This window comes from Coturnix japonica, chromosome 1 (genome assembly GCF_054131305.1).
Source record: "Coturnix japonica strain WE chromosome 1, WE-NBRP24, whole genome shotgun sequence".
NCBI lineage: Eukaryota > Metazoa > Chordata > Aves > Galliformes > Phasianidae > Coturnix > Coturnix japonica.
In genome coordinates, this window is record NC_140663.1 from 83,712,349 (window position 1) to 83,735,325 (window position 22,977).

Sequence of the window (22,977 nt, forward strand, 5' to 3'; positions counted from 1 at the left end):
AGCATGCCATTCTAAGATTAGAACAAGTAGCCCACGGGCTGTGTCCTCCCGAAACTGCCAGCTGCAGGCTCTCCAATTACACTATGCCTTTTGCAACAGGAAAAGTCCTTTCTCAGATCCTTTCTGGCAATGGAACTGCTGTCCTCTGTCCAGCTTTTCCTACAGGGCTGGTTTTTTTTGTGGGTTATTATTCTTTTCTTTTTTTTTTTTTCTTTTTTCTTTTTCTTTTTTTTTTTCTTTCTTTTTTTTTTTTTTTTTTCCCCAGCTGGTGTTCCAGGCTATTTGCCTCCTAGAGGTGGAGGTTCACCATACTGGGGCACTTGGATGCGGAAAATTCCCTCCCTCACATGGGAAGGAAAGTACTCCCCTGCTGACTTCTAGGGGCTGCTTGTGCACGGCAAGGAAGGGGAAAGCCTCATGTTCTCACCCTCCCTGTAGAGCTGGCACCAGCCCTCAGCCTCCTACACCACTGAGACATGGCTGCTTGGTGCTGGCTTTCCCCTGACCTGGGGTATTAGTGCATTCTGTCCCTTTCTTAGTGTTTTTCCCCATTCAGTGACACAGTTCACCAACTTTCTGAATGACAATGAGGAGCAGTTCTGCTCTTCTTTTCAAAAACAGCAGAATTGTGCAGACTTGAATTTTGCACCTGTCAGAAATGTGGTCTGCCTGCATGGACTAAAAGCGGTGAGCCAGGGTACAAGACTTACTCCATCAGCCATTTGGTGGCTGCTATTCTGAGGTCCTTCATTCTTCCATAAAAATTAGTATCTAAGCATCACATATTCTGAAAGATTTCAGATTGAGAGGCAAAACAGGAATTAAATTGCACCATCAATATGAGCATGACAGTCTGCAAAAGAGGAAGTTCTACGTAAAGGGTCTCACTTTCCTCTTCCAAATAAGTATATAAATTTGAGTAAATTTGGCTCATATATATATATTTTTTTCCAATCCCATCTCTTTGCTTTTGAGACTGAACCCAGCCTCTCCAGCTGTGCTAAAGAAGAAAGTTCTGCCATTATTCTGCCATTGTAGGTACAATTTCAGCAACTCAAACTTCCCACCAAAGCCTCTCCTTATTTTGGAAGAGTCCTTTTCCTTTGGAGTCATTGCCTCTGATGTGAGAGCAAAATGTGCTGCCTGACTTTCCTCGATTCTGCAGATGGCTTGAAGAGGCACCACCATTTTTAGTAGAGATGTATGCCCCTAGTTCTCTCACAGGCTGCCTGGTAGACACACCATCAGGTCCTGCAGAAGTATCCAAAGCCATCCCTGATGTATCTTTCAAGGTGCAGTCGTGACTACATTGGCAAGCTAAAATGGCAGAAGGTACTAGGGTTAAAGAAGGTGCTAAGGACAAAAGAGGTCTAGAGGCCACAATTTCCTGTCTGTACCACTTGTGCTCTCACAAAGAACTTTTCCTAAAGGTCATGGATGTAAGCTACAGGTGGGGAGTATTATTACAGATAATGAGTTTCTTATGAAATCAAAATTATAAAGAGTCTCGGGAAAAACTGGAAAGGCCAGAGGTAGTTTTGGGGATGAATTCGAACATCCTGCTGGGATTGGTTCAAAACTGGCTCCCCCCGCCCCCAGGCCTCTGCAATTGAAAGCTGTCCTGACCCTATGTCATGGGATTGGTACTCCACAAGTTTGGGCACTGGCTGTGATAAGTGACTGCAATACTAGTCAGAAGGGGGACCAGTAGGTGTTGGAAGCAGGCACTGAGGTAGAAGCTCTGCTTTGGATTTGTGCATCTGCTTTGGCTGGTGAAAAGAGCAAATGTTTATTAGTTACTATACAGTGAAGTGTTTGGGCTTAAGCAGCATCTACATACTGGGTGAGTACCAGCAGAGACGTGTCCTCCACTGTGCTAGGAGTCCTCTGAAGTGCCTGCTTTTGTGGTTACAATACTTTGGCTGCATGGAACACCTTTTAACTGCAAGGGTGGGTGACTTTGCAGCACGTTGCAAGACCAGAGTGTTTTGTGGCTCTGAATCCACCTACTGCTTACATGACTGCTTGCACCAGTCCTGTGTACTTTCCCACTCTTGTCCTCATGCGGCTTCATCTAGACTTGGTTTTGAGGCCCAGCCCTGCATGCCTCCCCTGCTCTGAAGAGCTTCATAGGAACTATTCCCCATAGGCAGTCCTCACACCAGGCCATCATGCCTGCTGCCTTCTCATACCCTGCACTTGCATAAGCTCTGCACAGCTCGCCCCTAACTCCCATGGAGTTTTTCATTGCTGCACTATCTACTGAAGCAAAAGCAAGTTGGCAAAAACAACGATAAACATAGTGGCAGACACAAAATAGCATAAGAGGCCCAGGGCTGGTGTCGTGCTCTCAGAAACAGGATCCAGAAATCAGAGATCTTCAGCAGACAGCCCTCAGTGCGCTTCACCATGAGAAACCCAGTTGTCAGTAAGCTAGGTGAAAAGCAGAGCGTGTCAGCACTTTTGGGGTGCCATTTCATGAAATCCTCGTTTGGACAAAGAGCTCATGTTTCCAATTTCTCTTTCATCCCTTGACCTTTCCTTCCCCCTCCCTCATGCCAACGTGTTTGTAGGGATGTGCTGTAAACTGGATCACTGAAATGATCTGAGCTAAAAATACTACCCTTAACTCTTTACCAGTCCAGTTTATTTTTAACCCCAATTATTTCAGTAACAGCATTGGTGGCACGGCTCAACAAGGGAGCAGACTGCAGCCGAGTGGCCAGACCTCACCACTGCTCGCTTGGCCAAAGTCTGAGGAAGAGCCTTCTTGATGTGTCCTCCTGCTCAGAGGGTGATATGAATTTCTTCACAGCCCTCACACTCACTGCTAACCCTTGTAAATGGCTCTAAGAGGCACACAGTGAGGGCATATTTTGAACTTCTCTCTCTACCCACAGTGCCGTTTTGAGCACCTTCTTTTCTTACCCTTCCTCAACTCTGCTGATGAAATTGCCTGCAGGGCTGTGCTGTAAACCAGGTCAAGGGTGGAATTCTGACTACAGATAACCCAATCAAAAATAGAAGATCATTTTAAATTCAGGCTCACCATGCCACCCAACAGAAAAGAAAGCTGGCACAGCAGAGGGTCAATGTGGGCACAGGGAGTGCTGGGGCCTCCAGTGTGGCACAGGAAGAGCAGCTCCGCACCGATAGCACCTATGTAGCCAAGGAGGGGATGGGGGAGGTGTGTGGGGGAAGAATCTGCTTAGGCCAAAGCTCCTGCCAAAATAAACATCACTACACTCTGCCAGGGTTCAGTAAGAAATACTGTGAAATGATGTTGTGGTTTCCTTTGAAATTCAAGTGAATATAGGAGAAACCAGAGCCTTGCACAGGCTCCCCTTCCCCACCTGACCCTGCAAAGCAGCACTCTCTAGGCAGACTTGTGCCTTCTGCTCACAGCTTTCCCAGACACCACATGTACCCGTCTCAGTTTTCAGTAAGGTAGCTGCAGGATTTAAAGAGCGAACCATTCAGAGACCTTGTCTGCAGGGGGAAGCTTACACCATGTACCTTGGGGTCACCATCTCAGCTTGCAATATAACCTTCATCTGATAGAAATGTCTTTTTTTTTCCTTCAGTGTAACCAAACTCCTTCACAATCTGCTGCCTTAAAAGAGCAAGATGGCCATTCTCAAATGGCTCGGGTACCTGTTTCTGACACAGAAGACAACTTTTTGAGGGTGATGTGTTATGCTGTAGCAAGGCATGTGCCCTCTGGCAGGGCTCCCTTGGGGGTGGACATCTCTTGTCCCCATGGTGAGGTTATGCCTCTCCCTCTGTGAGATAGAGACTCCCTCTGTGCAGATGGAGTTTGGTGAATCACCAGTTATTTCAACTCTTGTGTTCACTGCAGGTAAGATTAGATAGCTTGTAAGAAACTCCACTTCAAATGTACTTTAAAAAGCTCAAGAAGAGGTTTTAATTACAAGTGAACCCAAATTGCCCATGGATAAATCTAATATATAGTCTTTAGTTTCATTCAAAGCCATCTCTCACCATTTTCCACTTAGATGAATCCCTGTTTGCTTCCTCATGCCAACATAATTTAAACTGTTTATCTATATCCATGTGAGCACTGCAGGGGCATCAAGATTATTTTGAAAGGGGAACATTGTTAGGACTGCAAAAGGAGAAATAATTGAGAAAGGCAGGTTTAGAACACAAACTCCCCCAGAGGAGTAAACTGAAAGTGAAGAGGATGGGAAAATAATTGAGTCACAGCATGGGGAACCAGGCTGCAAAAACTGCTAGAATACAGACACAATCTGAGCCTATTAATTCTTCTGGTGATCCATGAAAGTATCACTGCGGGCTGAATGTAGATCACCCAGGAAGTGGGAGGGCTCACACTTGTGTAGCCCATTTTTACATCCCTAGAAGGAAATCTCACGGTGATGGTTCCGACTGGAACTCAGCAGTATGCCAGGCCCCTGGTTCAAGAAGCAACACATCCCAAGATGTAAGCCTTGAATAAACAAACCTCTTCTTGCTACACTGACCCCTCTTCACCCCAGCAAAGCATTTTTCTTCCCATCTCTTTCTCTACTCTTCTTCACAAATCATTCTCATTGGAGACTGTCCAACTCCCTGTTTCAGGAGGGATTTATGTGGTTTATTTATTCACTTGGCCTCTTATCTGGCAATGCTGCTGCTCCTCTTCTGCTCATGGTAAATTTTAACTATTGGCAGAAGCCCCAGATAGAAGTGGCTGCAGCTGTGACTGCTGTGATACCTTATAGCCAGTCCTGTCTATCATTGTGTCTGTGTAGTTCCCTGCAGTTCAGGTCCAAGGCTCCTATTTGCGTTTCCTACCATTCATTACAGAACAGGAGCGACAGTAACTGTGCTGTGGTCCACCACAGCAAAAGCTGTGATGAGTACTGTGTGAGCCACATCTCTGCAAACCTGCCATGGCTTTATTGAAGTTATTTTCCAGGTGAAGATAGGTCGCAAATACCTTGCAGTTCTGTCAAGGGCATCCTCTGTGCTGGAAAAGAAATAGTAATTTTCTACTTTTTTTTTTTCTGTCATGTTTTCTTTGATAAGCCTTTATCAGAAGCTAAACACCTCAATTTTGCAAAATGTCAGGTATCTTCTAAAATCCTTCCTTTTGGTAAATTTTACACTAGAGAGCGAGCTTCTTGCCTGAGAGCAAATTACTGCAACCTATCTCTGAAGTCTGCAAGTAAGTTAGCCACAAGACTAACTCTGAGACGAACAACATCCCTCCTCAAATGGTACCCAGGTCAACACTTATCCCACCACAGATGACTGAACATAGGATGAGTGTTTGTTTGAACTCAACAGCAAGGCTGTTACATAGCCACAATAATGGTGAGAAAGAAGTTTTGGCCATAACACAGAGCTGAATAGTATGAGAAGCAGGGACTTCAAAGGAAGATTGCATGTTGGTTTTTAGGAGAAAGGGCAGGAAATTCTTACTTTACACGAAATATGTAAAAATATGTAAAATTTTTCCATGTTTGGGAAGAGTTTACTTAAGGGAAACATTTTTTTTTAGACTTGCAGTGGTCTGGGCTTAATTTTCTCCTCTACGGGTTCCCTTGTGAACTGCTGCCATCTTGGCACTCAGGGTCAAGTGCTGCACAAAGGGTAACAGGAGGATATTTCAACTCAGTAATGATGAGCAGCCTTCCTCTAGAAGACAGCAAGCAGCTCCCAAACACAGTGCAGTTGTTTCAAAACTACAGGGACTCCGACCTGCCAGATTTAAAGGCTCATGTAAGGAAGACTAGTGAACCAGGACAGAGTGGGAGATATCTGGTAGAAATGAGTAAAGGGATAAATGCTTTTCAAAGGAAGGGGCTCTGTGTTGATCTTGTCTGCTATGCTGTAGCTAAGTGGTAACGTACTTCTACCTCACCTACTAAAATAGAAGGGAAATTTCTGCTGGCTATCCTTCTTTCAGTGGTTTTCACTACCCATACCTGTGGGCCTGGTTAAGTAGCACAGTGATTGGTGTGCGACTTTTCTCCAGAAAGCTTTGCTGTTTGTTTGGATGAGAAACTAGCTCAGGGTCCTTCTCTGGTACTTCTCTCAGGTTACTTGGGATTGTCTAGATTTTCTGAAGATTGAAGCCAATGGTAATTGTAAATAAAAAAAACACTCTAACTGCACTGGGCTACAGACATCACTAAGTAGGTGGCTGAAGCTAGATGATGTGTCGTAAGGGTATTCAAGTACAGGTACAGATATGTTATCCCCAGCAATGCTGTGCCTGCTGCTATGAGCAGAGCCAGCCCCTCTGGGGGAAGCTGGGAAGAAGAGAGCAGCCAGTTTTCCAGAGGAAACATCCATAGACCCCAGGAAATTAGAAATGGCAAATATACTATCTGCTTTCCACTTCAGTGAGTGACTAGAATGCAAATAAAATGAGATTAAGGGTTATTTTAAACTGCCCTCTAGGAAGTTCCCCCTTTGCTGTTGATCATAGAATCACAGAATAGTTTGGGTTGGAAGGGATCTTTAGGGCCACCTAGTTCCAACTCCCATGCTATAGGCAGGGTCACCTCCCTCTAGACCAGGTTGCTCAAAGCCCAATCCAACCTGGCCTTGAATGCTTCCATGGAGAGGACATCCATAACTTTCCTTGCTGGCCAACCAGTTCCAGTGTCTTGCTACCCTCACAGCAAGGAATTTCTTCCTAATATCTAGTTATAGCAGCTTGGCAACATCATCTGCCAGTTCCCTCAGAACCCATGGATGGAGCTCATCAGGTCCCATGGACTTGTGCACCTTCAAGTTCTTTAGATGGTCTAGAACCTGATCTTCAGTTATAGCAAGCAGATCTTCCTTCTCCCAGTTCTTATCTTTGCTTTCTGCAGCTTGGATGGTGTGGCTAGAGTACCTGACAATGAAGACTGAGGCAAAGAAGTCATTGAGCACCTCAGCTTTCTCCATATCCCTCGTGATCAGGTCTCCAGTTTCCTTCTGGACTGTGCCCACATCTTCCCTGGCCTTCCTTTTATCACTGGCGTATCTGTAGAAACTCTTCTTGTTCCCCTTTACGTCTCTGACTAGATTTAATTCTATCTGGGTTTTAGCTTTCTTAACCTGATCCCTGGCTGCTTGGACAACTTCTCTGTAGTCCTCCCAGGTAACCCATTCCTGTTTCCACTCTGTATAGAATTTTTTTGCACTTAAGTAAGTCCAGGGGCTCCTTGTCGATCCAAGGAGATCTCCTGGCATTCTTGCCCATCTTCCTTTTTCTATGCACTTCTCCTTGCAAAATAGGTACAATCCTAACATTTTGTAGTGTTGTTTTTCATGATTGAAGGAAGGCTGGTAACAATGTCAGCTTTCATAACATTTTCTGAAAGGTATTTCTTCTCCTCAGCATAACCACATGAAGTCTCAGTTTTACTTAATCAGGTGGGACTTCTGCTGCTCTCCTCACAGCCTCCTGGACCCAAAAGTGAAGAAAGCAGACTCCTGTATGCCTATGTGGATTTTATTAGTAACTCATCCTATCTGTTCTGGAAAGGCCCTTATATAGGAAGAGAATGCCAGCCACCTTGTACTAGTCTTTGGCTGGCATTGCAAATTTCTGAGGTTCAATTTATGACAAGTTCTTTTCTTTATGCCACGGTATGTAATTCTCAGGAGTGCCTGGTCTGTGTTTTCTAAACAGTGCCTGGTGAGATTAGTAAAACCAGTATCACTGCAAATGATGCACATTAAACCTTGGCTGTCCTCATTAGAAATGAGAGTATTTAGCAATTGCATAGTGCCTGTAAGTTGTATTACCTGAACATTGCTCCAAACCTTCGAAAGCTTCATGGCTGGGAGCCTTGACTGAGACAGCAACGTGCTATTTTGTGCATTTCTATGTGCATTAGCAATTGATGCATACAACACAGACAGTTCTGAGGGAAATCTGTCAGGAGACAGACTAGGAGATAGCTATCGGGAGAGAATTCAGCCCATTAGGACACAGGTGAACATTTCCTTCTGCCCTAGAGAACTGTGGATTCTTTGCTACATGCAGGCAGGGCTTCAGCAAGAAGGCTGGTGAGTGCTTGCCCTGGCTCTGACCTCAGCAACAGATTAAAACCCATCTCTTGTTAGACAGACCAGAGTGTCTCAAGGCCACACCCCTTGACAACAGAACTGAGCCCAGGCCATCCACTTCCTGAGCAACTGTCTTATCATATCTATCAAAGGATGCCAAGAAAGGGTTGATCAAGTGCCACCCTTACCTAAAGAGGCAGTGAACTGCAGCACCTGGTCTCTGTTGGGCTGTGTGGAATGTAGCCATCTGGATTCTGTGCAACACTTTGGGCACATACTAATATTGAGAAGCTCATGAAACTCTTCCGAAGTATGTCCTGAGAACTTCTAGCACCTACCAAGGGCTGATCTTTCTGATGGAATTTCAGTCTGGTTGCTAAAAGAACCTGATTTTTTTAGGGGAAAAAAAGAGAAAAAGATAATATGCAGTACAGTTATAAGGGTGTCTTAAGGACACTTTGCTAGACAACAGATTTCATGTCTTGGTCACGTGCATCCCTTGTTTTTCTTGGCCTCTTTGTTCAGCTTACTCTTCCTGTCTGTAGCTGCACAGCTGTACTCTACAATTGTCTGCATGCACAATAGCATACATACGCTCAGCAAGTAGAGTCAGAGTGTGATTTCCCTAAACTTCTAAGTCAACAATGTGAGAGGAAGGAGAAGCTCAAAGATGATGAAAGTAGTAAAAATGAAACAATGAAGTAAGATTCAGAAGACAATATGCAAAAGAGGCTTAGAAGAGACCAGGAGGGCAAGAGGACTCCCATTGCATTGAGCACACAGGAAGCCCAGAGGAGAGGTAGGGAGCTGTAATAAAAGGCTGTTAAGTGTCTATGAACCTAACGCCATGGAGGGGAGAAGCAGTGCCGTGTACAGTAAGAAGAGACCGTGATCATTAAGCTCACTAGATTTTTAAGATTAATAACATTTGCTTGTGGTCAATGAACAGAAAATTGTAGAAGGGCTCACCAGATGGCAAAAAAATCTACATTGGCCAGATATCTACAGACAAGATAACTCAGAATGCGGAGCAAGCAGATAAATGTCATTAACACATTCAATCAATTCAAGGAGAAATGTTTTCAGCCTTTCCTGTAGGATTGTGCTTATGTAATTGCTGCATTACAAAGCCGACACTACTGCTTGCAGACAGGCCAAGCAGCCGGCTTGGAAATAATTTCAGACAGCAGGAAAAGGTTTGTGGATGAAGTTGCATTCTGGCTGAATCCAGCCATACTAAACCACATGAGGTGGGTAACACTGAAAAGCATGGAGCAGTAAAGCAGCCCTTCTATGGAGCAGCTCTGCGCAGGAGGAGCTTTCCTGTAACCTGAAACAGCACCAACTTCAAAAAATCATCAGCACTATGTTTTAAGCCCAGACACACAACACAAGGTTCTCCTTTCTGAGGCTTTGGGGTGCACTAGCAATGACATAGAACCATGCCACTAATTAAACTGCACTTACTAAGTCTAACTTTGCTAAAAGACTTATTGAAAGTGTCCTCCTTTTATGAAAGCATGGGAACTCAGTGTCCTTCGATTTCTTTTGAGTTAATATTTCTGTTTAAAAATACTGGCTGTATTTATCTGGAACAAACAGTTTCAAGAAATTTCTGGTCATCATAAATGAGAATTTGGCCCTAAAAGGACAGTTTTAATGCTGTAGAGTTCTTCTCTTGCTCCAAGTGAACACCAGTGACACATCTGCAGTTTCGTTCCTCTGAGTTTACAATAGCGCAAAGTGTTTTTGGGGAAATACTTTGTGTGTCTAAAACATGAGTTCTGACAGTGAGCCAGACTCTTGCAGCAGATAATACCAAGCATTTCTATTCGCCGAGATTACAAAAATGTGAATTGGGATGATGAAAACCAGGTCCCTTAACTGCCTTAAGGAAAGAAAGGCTAATGGGCAGTACTTCGGCAGTAAGATTTCAGCATCATCTCAGAGCCACTGCACCACTTTCCTCAATATCTGAAGAACCCTGATCTATTTCAAACACCACCACTGCTGAATTCTCCAAACTTAATAAAATGAACACCTGCATAGCTTTCAGTTTAGTTCAGGAGGAACTCTGTTTTTTCTTGTGTGTCAAGCAGGATATACAGCCCTGTCAGCAACACCTTCCCTCTGTCTGATGGGAGCCCTCTAGCAACAACTGCTGCCTGAAAACTTGGTTGATACAACTCAGCATGAGCTACTACAGATAACTAAAATGCAAATGAAAGGCTTTTGGGGGGACTAAAAGGGTTATTTCTCAGGAACTATTCTTTGAATAGGTAAGTCACTGAAGTTGTGTGGTTTAGGAATTTAGAGACACACCAGATCTGCAGGAGCTCCTTCAGAGCCAAGGGCTGGTCTCTATCCCTAGTACAGTGATGCTGATATCCTAATCTACAGCTGACAACAGCTGTGATCAAGACTGCAGTCTGGCTGAACTGAAGTGCATGTCTTCCCATGTGTCCTTTAGCAGTTTATATAACCAGTATCTGGGATTTGTCCTTGAGATATTCATGCTCCTAGCAAATGTCGCCATGGTTGAGGGGTGTGATAGTAGTACTGAAGAAGAGCATTAATAGCTATTGTAAGACACCATCCACTTACCCATCACACCATCTGCATCAGATGCTTGCTCAACTTATACTCCTGGCCTGGGTTTACCCCAGGATCATTCTCAGCTTCCAGATCTTTCTCTTTTGGCTTCTGACTGTTGTTCCTGCTGGGTACGGGGACTGTACAAGCCTGTCAGTTGCCCCAAGTTAATCGGTGGTGCCTCTCCATGTGTATTTCTGGGTCTTATTTAAGGGAATTCCTGCTGCTCTAGAAGGATAAGGGGGAAGCTAATGGAAGAACAACAATCAGAACCTCCCATACTGCCTGCAGAGAGCACAAGTACATTGAGACTACTTGAGCTTAATCTCTTCTCACCTGAAGCACAGGCGAGAGAGAGAGATAGCTCAGAAAATGGGGGATGTGTGTGTAATATTTGAGAACAGAGTATAAAACACGTGAGCCATGTTTGTCTGATAGAGGCTCCTGAAACAACCAGCTTTCAGCTGATTAAAATGTGCCTTGCAGAAAATCATTATTTTAAACCAGCCGAAACATAGTGAGGCTTTAAATAACTTTCATAGCACTGCAGCTATAGACACAATGCAAGGCCACACTCTGCTCCCACCTACACAAATTGCCACACTTGGGTAGCTGCTCTGAAGGCAATGAGCTGACTTAATGGAACAGCCATAGGAAGCAGCTCAGTCCTGTGAATTAGCTTTCAACTGCTTTCCAGTTTGGCTTCTCCTTTGCTTGTTTCATGTGGGGCAAAGAAAAGGCCAGCTTTTAGCAGAGGTCTGAAGATGAACTTCAACAGGAGGAGACTCAGGCACGAGATGCTTCAGGTAGGATGAGGAAGGACAACTCTTGGACTGGTGGAGCAGTTGAAGATGCAGTTACATGTTCAGTCTGAATTAATTGCCTAATCTGAAGCTATTCAGAAGGCCAAATTAGTAATCAAAGTAACTGAACTTTCAATGAAAGGACACAGAGAATGTGAAGAAGCAGTGACCATTCAAAATGCTTTGGCTAAAATATTTTAAGTAGATAGTGATTCCTCCTAATTTAAACTCGGTACTAGATACAGCCTGGTTGTAGCAGCACGGGTTTTCAGCTCTTCTCAATTTATCATGCTGGGAATGGAAAGTCAGAAGGGTAAATGAGCCTGCACAGGGCTCCCAACTGCTGTGGGTTCCAGGATACATCAGTTAGGACTGTACTATCTTTGTAACACATTGCTATTAAATTAGGTCTACACTGGATACAAGCAGGGTGGAGAAGGAGGTTCATATTTATCTGGGCCAGGAATTTAGTCTAAAAAGATATGCAGATATGGAAAGGAGGAAAGCGATAGTCAGCATGCAACTAGCGGCCAACTTGAGGTGTGAATGCTAAGCTATATCCAGAGAGTTGTCTTTTCAGTGGAACCCTGGAAAACTTGGCAGCACCTGCTGCACTTAGGAACTGGATTTGCGTGACTTCTTTCTCAGCAGCTGCCCTCCCTGTGGCTCTGGAGCTCCTGAAGAGCTGGCCTACATTGGGCAAATAAATTCAAGCAGCTGTAGTTTGCAGTTATTGTTTGAAAATGTCTACACAAATTTTCAAGCCGAGTCTGGATCAGCTGTAAAGACACATTAGGAATTTAGTGACTTCCACTGGTGAATGATTCTAATATATATCCTATATCCTCAGGAGAACGCACATAAGCAATCCCCAGGCTACAGCTTAGCCTATGATATGGATTTTTCTGTTATCTGAGGACAGTCAGTTCTGTTTCTGAGTTAACCAGCTTAGAAAGTTCTCCTGACAACCCCATAAAAGAGAAATTCAATGTTTGTAGGAGCTTTGAAATACCCTACCCATACCAATGTTCTATTTCTTCCTCTCACCAGCTGTCTGAAACTCTTGCATGTTCTTTTTGTGACAAGAAGAGGGACTGAGTTCCTTCAGTCTCAGACCCAGTTTCTGCAGTTGGGGCACTGGCACCAGGTGTACAGGAAGCACAGACTCTGTGCATTCTTTCCATAGGTAACAAAAAGATAAGACTTCTAGCTTTGGCCTTTGAGAATCTACAGCCTAAATTGATGCTTGCTACAAAGGCTTGAATTGCTGCTGTGGGTGATGCAGACCTCACTTTGCTGAGTCAGAGTATGAAACTGCTGTGGGATGGACAGTGTAGGACTGGACCTTGAGCTCCACACTTCTGAGCAATGCCTTGAAGGGTCTGGCAAGAGGAAGTGGTTGATGGGTGACCTACAGCAGTCATGTGAGATCAGAACTGGAGCAGTGTGAGTGTGAGATGCCACTGCTGAGGGATGGAGATGTGCAGGAGGGCAATCAAATACAATGAGTTCCGTGTTCAGTGTATACAAAGGAGTAGGGGGACAAAAAGCAATAAATCCTATGGTCCAGCCTGTGGGCAAAGGTTTCTTGAGTTATACACAGTAGGACTTGAAGTTACATGAGAGTAAAAGTCCTGATATTAGTGGGAAAGACATTGATCTCGGAGCTGAAATTGCTATGCGGAGCAGAACTCAAGATTACATAAGGTTAATAGTCCTGGCATCAGTGAAAAAGACAGTTGTGTCAAGAATAGAGATGAAAGTGACTGTGCTAAAATTGTTTCCTTTCTGCATGAGTGACCTGCCTGACTTGTTTCATTTCTGTGCCCTGTTACCTCGTAGTCCAGAGTATTTAGCAGTCCATCCCTTTTCTCTCTATGCTCTGTTTACAGACACCTGCTATCTACAGGACTGGTGTGCACATGTGTACTTGCTTGCACTGACAGCCCCTGTGCCTCTAATGGAACAAACAGCTTGAAACTGAAACTGGCAATGAAAATACCAGGTTTGCATAGAGGGATGGTGTTGACAACTCCATGCTCATTATAAATACTAGCAGGAAACCAAATTAGAGAACACATATCACAAGTTAAATACACATAAGCTGCATGGCCCAAGGGTTGAAATTCCTAGGAAACCTGGCACACAAGCTCAAGTGTGTATATGTGGAAAGAGCAGAGAAACAAAGTGGACCTTTTTCACCCAAACTTACATCAGTGGAAAATGGTACTCAGGAGTAAGGTATTTCAAGAGGGTTGACTTGAAACAGCAGTTACTACTGTTGCAGTTCACAGTTTTACAGGATAAAGAAATCCATTCTTAAATCAGGAAGAAAGAGTAGCATCAGTTTTGTGTTTTACGTGTGATGGCTCCTAGAATCTTTTATGTATTATGTCAGTTTATTTTGATCTAGATTTCCAGAAGGCAGAAGTTTGCAGGGCTTGGACGATGTGATGTAGCAGGAAGGAATCATAAATGCTTTCTGGTCCTGATGCTGAGTTGCCACTGACTACTGCCCACAGCTGCACACACAGAAGGACTGCAGAAACAGCACTGTCCTGCCCTTCTGGTAGCCCCATCAATACTATTGCTTGAATTCAACAGAAGATAGCTCCCAACATTGGCTTTTTAATGCTCTCTCCAGGCGAATTACTCTGGGAAAAGAGGTGTCCTTTACCTTTAAATAACTTCCAAATACTGCTCGATCTCACTGCTAGATCTTCCTGCTATTTGGTGAGATATACCTCTTCATTTTGATCCCGTTATTGCTAGGCGTACTGCTTTTCCAAAGCACTGAGCGACCATTTCTCCTGTTAAAAGGTTTAGATTCCTGTCCCATCTGACTGTATAGCCTCAGTTGTCTGCCTCCACTCTTCTGAGTTAGCTTGTCCTCTCATTCACACAAAGCTCCGAACAAATAATTGGTCTGTATCCACTAGATACTGAGGCTTTCCAAACTGCACGCATTATTTATTGTCCTAAAAAAGCTATGGTCTATGTGAGTACTAAATGTCTTGCTTTAAGAAGAAGCACGTAGCCTGGTTTCATGATAGAGCATATGGCAGAGGTATTAAATTTTGTGAAATGCTTCAGTATGCCCAGAAAAGCACCATTGCGTGCCATAGCTACCAAACTGCACAACAGCACAATCTGAGCTGTGGTCCAGTCGTGCATGGTATTAAGAGCATGAGTTTCAGATATTTGAGATGAAGAGAGACTTTGTTGAAGTTGGCACTGATAAATCAGTATCTTTTGCAAACTGGCCACTAGTCATCCGTACTGACCAAAACAGTGTGCATTTCATTATAAAGGGTTCCACAAGAACACAAGGTTATAAAAAAGAGCTTACCACCTTGTTGGTTGCTGTATGGGGTTTGAGTTCTATTAAATTTTGATGCTAAGAACAGAAGGGAAATGACATGCATCTGTATGAGGTGTCAATTTAGCAAGCGAGGTTTGAGTCTTTGAAGAGAATTTGAAGAAGCTCCTTTTAGCAAGTGATGCATTCCCATCTGAGAGGAATTTAGTCTAATCTCTTCTCTCTCACAGGTGAAAACTTCTGTCTGCACTAATGGGGCAGATAAGCCTTGTCTCTGTCAGTATGTTACCAACACCCATATACTGAGGAGAAGATACCACAGAGGTATGCCTCAGACTTGATGCAAATGTAAAAGCATTTCTGGCATGAGAGCAAAGCTGGATACTTAAGTGGCTTGGATGAAGTGAAACACCTACATGAAACACCATTAGAACAAAGAGCCCCAGGCCTTTGACAAGACCTAGGTGTGAAACAACTGTGCAGTGAGTCTGTAAAATAACTTCTTACACAACAGATCTTTTGTCTATAGACCAAATTCATCCTCATCCATGCTGTGTTTCAAGATGCTGATGGCATATAATTGTCCATTAGACATCAAAATAAGCTGTGTCTTTGCAGTATTATACCACCTACAGGTAACAAGAGGTCTTCACCTGTAAAAGAGACAAGTCCTCCAAACAGCTTTTTTCTTGCTGCTATTACAGCTGTTATCTCAGATCCCAAAATGAGGTTATAGAGTTGGTGTAGAGAAAAAAGAGCATCCACCCCTCTAAAGCTATTAACCAACCTACTTGGAAACAGAGGAGAAAATCTCCCCTAGACTGTATGGGGTTGGTTAATTCCTAGTTGAAAGCCAGCAGAGCTTCCTAAGCAGTACCTATGGCAGCTATCTGTAAAGCAGTTCTGATGTTTTCCCTGTTCTTCATATTAGCAGGTCCTGGGAATGTGGTAGAGAAGGTACGCATAATATGCCGCTCAATGGTAAATGCCCTGCCATTTAGACTGTGGAGTACAGGAAAGAAAGGCTTTTCCAAAAAGCTTTCACCACAAGTGACGAAACTCACACACACAAAAGTCAAAATGGGGAGTAAGGGACAGGAAGGGCTCAGAAGAATCATGCATTCCCTACTGGCACAAGAAAAGATTAGATTCTGCACACTATTTATCCTGGGTCCCCTCCAGGTAAAAGTCAGGGTCACGGCATCCCCGCGGGTTTTGGTTTTGTTCCTTCCTGTCTATCAAGAGGGGGCTTCATCTACTCACTGCAATGTAGAAGTCTGCCAAACTTGATCCTTTCCAGTTCTGCTGCAGACATGCTATTTACTGTCAGGCAAAACTAAACTTGTCCAGACCTAAGGAGTAAATTGGGGTCATATGGTACCTCTCTTAATATATTTAAATACTCTTCCCATTATTAATGCAGACTCTCTGCATTAATGTGTTATTTTTATGAGACTGGGGGAAACATTGGAGATAAGTGCATCTGCTGTTAAGTAAAAAGAAAATAAAAAGAAATGGAAAAGGAAGATTTTAACTTCTGCATTGAAAACCAAACAGAACAGCTTCCTGAGAAAGGGAAATTGTTTCCTGGCAGTGCTACCATGGCATACTGCCTGTACTTATCTTGAATCCATGGCTGCAAGGGTGGAACTTATTCAACTCAGTCTACCTTTATGTGGCTTACTTTTCTGCTGCTCTGGGGGCCATAAGGGACACAAATTTCAGCCCTCCTGGCTACACATTCTTCATTCCCATCCACTTCAGTACTCTTGGGTGATAGATGATACGCACTTCATGCAGTTTTCCTAGGTCATGGAAGCATCTCTGCAGGATAGCTCCCTTGTGTCTTGGGAGGGAGCATCATTCCCTATGGCTGCTGGAGTGATGCAGGAGTTGAGATACTAGACCTGGAAATGTGCTCTGGTGTGATGTTAGGTTGACCACAACAAAATGGAAAAATGGCTTCTGCCTTGCGTGTCTGAGGGAGCTCAGTTAGTGAATGTGTTTGAACCCAGAGAGGTTTCTGCAGGCTCCCAGTGAGGTGGGGAACAAAGTCAGACAAATTTTCTCTGGGTAGCTCTTTTCCTTGCTAGAGGAGCTGGAGCAGTACCAGGGACTCTTCGTGGAATCTTTACCATAAGGCTCCTGAAAAGAGCAGTGGAGCCATCACTCTCCAGATGTCCCAGCTGAGGACTTTACAGTGAGGGTGACGGAGCACTGGAACAGGCTGCCCAGGGAGGTGGTGGAGTCTCCTTCTCTGGAGATATTTAAGACCCGCCTGGACGCCTTCCTGTGTGACATGGTGTAGGGAGCCTGCTTTGGCAGGGGGGTTGGACTCGATGTTCTCTAGAGGTCCCTTCCAACCCCTACAATTCTGTGATTCTGTGACATTGTGCTGTAGGGAGAGCACAGTGCTGGGGGACTGGAGAAGTGTCTAATAAGTTGCACAGTAGGAAAGTGAAAAGCTGAGCAAAGTCTCTACTTAGAACTGAGCCTTTCCTCTGCTTAGCTGATGTAACAACAGGCAAAATCAAGATCCAGCAGGAGTTAATTGTAGAGGAGACATGGAATTGTTGACAGCGAAGAAAGACATGAAATCTGTTGGTAGGCACAAAGGAGAGAGGAGTCTTCCTGAAATAAAGCTACTTGCAGCATCTTCACAACTAAGGGAACCCAGTGCACCACGGGGAGCTGCCAAAGCTGAACACTGCCTTGGATCTTTGTTTTGTGAGCGAAGTTCAAATGTCCGCATGCTCCCAAGCTCCTACAGAGAGGCTGGAGAGAGGAATGCCATGTCTGCTGTTAAATATGAACTGCACAAAGCCACAAGCACTGTCAGTGGATGCCTTAAATCACAACCTTTTCAGTGAGGTTTGATATAGTAAGTAAGATAATGAAACAGCTTGGTCCAGTTCCAAAAGTGTAAACTAACAAACCAACACAATCCTTTTTTATTACTGTAAATGCAAAGATATAGTGGCTGCTTTAACTCTTGCAGCTAACAGTCTATTTGCGATAGATTCATGATTTCAAGACCATTCGATGAGCTTTAAGACTAGAATGAAAACCATTTCTCAAATCTATCTTGCATGAAGGAGCTGGGTCTTCGCAAAACAAAACAAAAGAACTCTTGAACAACAGCAGACTACAAAATTATATGAAGTGGCAAGAATGAGGACTTGCTGCTTTTTTTTTTGGTCTGGCTTCTGTAGATCCTTCAAAAACAGGACCTTCGTGCCAGAGATGTGATGGAAATCATATGTCTAAGTCAGCCCTCTGCCCTTCTTTACCTAATGCTGGTAATCCTCACATGTCCCGCTAGAGCAAAGCGCTTGCCAGTTCTACCAGCAGCAAAGTGCAGAGCAGCTCTGCATGCTGCCGATGAAGCAAAAAGGGAAATGACAGAACTTCTTGTTCCTGTCATACAGGACCATTACATGCTTTTTAAAGTGAAAATGGTAACGAGCCTCCATGTCCTGCATACGGTGCCTGTGAAAAGCTCTCAGGAAGAAATAGAATATTGGCAGGTGGGGACTCAAGTCTTGGCTCTTTGTTTTGTTTTGGTCTAATACCTTAAGTTTGGGACATCAACCACCTTGCTGGAGGGTTGGGGCAAGGAGGGGGGAGCCCCTAACAAACACTATTAAAAATGTGTCTGGGGAGCTGTAGTGTTTTAAAAATAATAAGAGATGCAGAAATCTACAGCTGATCTGAAAACAAGACAGCATGAGAAAAGAGTTGGAAATACAGGTAGAGGGTCAGAATCAAAAGGATGAAAGTCATAGGCTAAACAATTCAGAGAAGCTTCCTGACGGTCAGACCCACTGCATGTGTGATATGTCTCCCGAAAGGAAACAAGGTTTTGTGCCGTGAAGCTCTGAAAACCCTCTGTAGCAGACTACAGAGAATATTGAGAAGTGATGTCCTCCCCTGTGCATGGAGAGGACAGGAGATGGGGCAAAGTGTCCTCAACAAGACAGAACGTCTGTTTCAGCCCTCAATTATTTTTTGCTCCATATGCTACTTCCTGTGCAATGCAGTGATAACAGATTAAGAGTTCAGCAGCCCCTCTGAGACATGACAGGATACTGCACAGTGAAAAACTATGAAGCAAGCAGTAAGAGCTACCGATCCAGGCTTTGACAAACCTAAAAACCCTCATAGAGCTCTGTATTTGTCATGCCACATAACACCTATGCTGCACTGGTTTCAGCAATGCTTGCTTCTGCTCAACACCAAAATTTTTTAGATAGTCTTTTGAGGACTTATCTTGTAATGAACGTGCCTGATCTTTAACCCCTGTCTGCAGGGCAGGCCAGCACAGATAACAAGGACTGCAATGTTAACACCTGGGCGTTATCAGAACTGCCCAGATGAGTTATGTGCTTGAAATCTTCAAAGAAAAATTACAGTGCTGTCTGGCTTTGTTGCGTGCTCCACGCTGCTGGTGCCACACCAATGCACAAAGAAAAGGCTTTTCTGGGAAGATTAATATAAAGTGTTTGGTAAGATCTGTGTTTTGCTGAAAGAAATACCCAAAGTCCTCTTTCGTCATTTGAGGTTTTGCCAATGTTGTAATCGCATTTCTATCTTCCATGCCCCTCCTAAACACAGTTTTTCCTCTGCCGCTTGAAAATGGTTTGAAAAGCTAGTGAATCCAATCTCACATGAGCAAAGCCAGCACTGTCACTCCCATTTCAGATGGGAAAGAAGGCAAAGAGAAATGAACTACCTTGCCTAAGAGGCTGCTGTACAAGAGGTTTGGACTGAAAAGGCAGGGGACTCTTATTCCCACTCCCACAGCCCTGTCCATCAGCAGTGTGCCTGCCGAGAGACAAGAGCTCCTATTCCCTAGAAGCACAAGGCACACAGCGTGAAGAAAAGCATAGCAATTGTCCTGTGGCTGCAGTGTTCATTCACCTTGCCACAGCAACGGTTCTCAGGTTTGCTTTCTTGAACCAAAATGCTGCTGGTAATGAAAGTGAGACTGCAAGATCCACGTGGAACAGAGGGGACAAGAGGGTCTAAATCACAGCTGCTATTCTATGTACTGGCTGGGAATCAACCCCAAGGAGTCCAGTAATCCTCTACAGTTCGTTCGCTTCTCTTTACATGCACAATTGTACTGAATTTTCAAATCCCTGTCCCAAAATTATTCTTATTAAAATGGAACTCATTTTCCTACCTCAGAGACTAACTGCTGAAGTAAATGGCAGTCCTTCTCGTTCCCCTTTCACAGATGTAATTTTTCCCCATACAGTCCCCCCCCACCTCCAAATCTGAACCCTGTAAAACATTCTGAGGTCCACGGCAGAGGCTGGAATTGTGGGGCAGAGACATATATCTGAACCTCAGCGACAAGGTGTTTTGAGCCGCCTTTAGTGAGAAACTGCTTTGCAAGGTGCAGCTAATGCAGATCTAGGAGCGAGCCATAAGCAAGTGGAAATGTAAGTTTTCTTTACCTCCATGTCCCGCAAGAGAGAGGTGTCCTCAGAGCAATCTTCCTTCCCCACCCCTTTCCCTCTTATCTGTGGGAAAACTTCAGCCGAGCCAGAGCAAAATCACGCTGCCGTGGAGGGTATGTAATATCCACAGTCCTGCTCAGCTTGAAAACTGACAGAGCCCAGTGAGTGGCCCTGCACTACGAACAAGGAAGAAGGGCGGGTGGGTGAGAGGAAGGGAGGGAGGGGAGACGAGAGGAGAGGAGGGGAGGCAAGGCAATCAGAGTTTAAATTTAGACACAAATCTAAACAGATACTGTCCTTCCCAGAGTGCTGGACTCATGAGACAACAAGCAGCAAACTCTGCTGCTGTGCCCAAACTTGGGGACACCCTGTGTGCCCTTTCTCCCCTCCCTTCCTATCTCCCCTTCATATTTCTACCACCTCGTTCATTCATTTATTTATTTGTTTCTCTTCCCAGCCCAGTTTTCCCTCTATTTCTCTTTTGCTGGGAGTTGCTCCCCAACATCTCCCTCAGTCTCTCCCCTGTTCACTCTTCTCTCGTTGAATTTGAGTCAGATCTTTTCTTCCTTTAACTATACCTTCCCTTTTCTCTTCCTCCAGTTTCATTTCTTTCTTCAGAGTAGTCTGAGAGGCGGAAAAGGAGCAGAATTCAGGTGGCAATGCATGTGCACAGAAGACATGGCTTTGGTACCTTGGTCCACAGCTGGGACTCTGGGCTCAATATCAGCAGTGCTAACATGCTGTTGGGTGATTCCTCAAAGAGAGACCATGGCTTCACTGAGAAAGGTGCTGCACAAAAGCAGCCACAAGTACAGCGTCCCCATGCAAGGTGTCACTGGCTAGCTCTAGCTCAGGACTTGCTCTTTCCATTCTGAATTCATTTCTCACATTGCTAGGACAGAAACTGCAGCACGTTCACCCCTCCTTTTGAAGGGAAGGGCAGACTTGTGCACTGGCAATGAGAAGCTTCTGTGGAGGTGCAAAAACTCAGATGGGAAAAACTAAGCCTCAGGAATGTTTTGCTACGGTTTCCCTTTCCATTCAGAGTGCAGTGTTGCAAACTATACATCTTGTTCCTGTTTTAGCAACTGTTTGCACATGCTCCTCCTCAAGAATTTCAGTCCCCACCTCCTGAGAGTAGGGTGGTGCAGAGGAATTTGGAAACACCCGCTTTGTCTTCTGCTTGGCTTCCTTGCCTTTCGAGTGACACAGTTTTATGTCATTGTATTGAGGGCAGAAGAGGGTTAAAGCATCTTCTCTATGGCAGTGCATACTTTTCTTTTGCAGTGTTTCACAAGTCTCTGCTGCCTGTGGAGGAAAACATTCCAGAATGGATTTAAATGTGAACATCATTAAATCCCAGATTATTGGTACCAATAAATGGTCTCAGTATAGTTGTTTTTATGGCATACCTAACTTTTGCAGTACTGAATGCTGCAGGACTCCTGCGGTTCTTTAGAAAGTATAGGAATCAGTAGATTTAAATCATTATCTCCTTAATTCAACATACGGTGTGGCTCAGTCCTTAGCCAAAAGAACAACACACTGAGTTGTTGCAATCTGGAAGTTAGGCAAGAGGACAAAATAATCTTCTGTTGCTGAAACACTGGATTAGTCGAATCCTCTCTAGTGTAAGCAACCAGCAGATGCTGCAACAAGAACTCTAAGAAAACAAAGGTTATTATTCTAAAAGGAATACAAGAAATGAAATTCCTTCTTGGTTGGAAATCCTGTTCATTTCTTAAAGCTCTGCACAAGTTGGATGGACAGGAACTGAAATGATGAGAAGCAGGTTGGAGTGGGGAAGGCAAGACACTTTTGGCCACCCATGCTTTGCCTGCTGTAACAGCAGCAGGAGAATTTCATGCTCAGGGAAATCACTGTGGGCATTGGTCGCAAATGTCAAGCTGTCTGTCATGTAACAGACGACCAAAATTAGATACCAATTAGATACTGTGGTTGCTTCATTGTGTTCAGGTCCATTCCAGTATTTTCTTTCTGCCTTCAGAGGTTTTACTCTGTGGAGGAAACTGCTTGGGCCTACAGAAAAGGAAACTGCTAGGCAGGGATAGTATCACTTTACCCACACTGAAGCATGGGGAGTTCCAGCTACATCCCCCCACACTTCTCCACTCTACTTATTTATGCTTCAAAGTATCTTGCCATGATGTAAATCTTTTCTGCCGGCAGAATTCCCAAATGCCATTGCTCTGAGCATGGTACACAGAACTCAGTTTATTAATGTTTATTCTTCCTTCCTGAACAAGCAAGGAGAGAAAGGCGTAAAAATAGGGTGCATGTTTTTCTCCAGAAAGGAAGACACAAAGTGTGGGTTTGCTTTAGGCTTTCTTTTTCTCTGGACTGAAAAGTACCAAAAAAAAAAAAAACATTTCAAACAATCCACGTGCTTTAACTGCAAGAACCTTCTAAAAAATGTTATTAAATGAGGTCGTACTGAGGAGCTGAGTGTTTTACATGATGTGTACATGCAAGCATGAATGTGAAACATTCCAGAGTGTGACCCTCTGTATCTCTGTTTACAGACTTCCTGGGATGTCTATAAGATTCATTTGTTGGTACGTGCAAAAGAAGTTTCTACATCTGTTCTTCTCAGGAGATAAAAAACACAACAGTCATCACAAATAACATTAAAACAGACAGATTAATTCAAATTTCACTGCGGTGAGAAATTGCTGTGCTTGAGGACCCCTGGGTTTTGCAGCTTTTCTTTGATACGTGTGAGGCCAAAAGAGCAAGTTCA

General features: G+C 44.0%; 1 protein-coding gene across 3 annotated transcripts in view; it reads right to left on the bottom strand.

The window, feature by feature from the left end:
- The window catches only part of RCSD1 (RCSD domain containing 1), a 29,321-nt gene extending 8,945 nt beyond the window's left edge, over positions 1–20,376 (bottom strand). For all 3 annotated transcript variants that reach the window (XM_015879163.3, XM_015879154.3, XM_085526874.1), the window contains exon 1: positions 20,214–20,376. In XM_015879163.3, the coding sequence (XP_015734649.2) occupies positions 20,214–20,219 (6 nt within the window). In that variant the 5' untranslated portion in view covers positions 20,220–20,376. The remainder of the gene's footprint in view (positions 1–20,213) is intronic.
- Between the last annotated feature and the right edge of the window lie 2,601 nt (positions 20,377–22,977).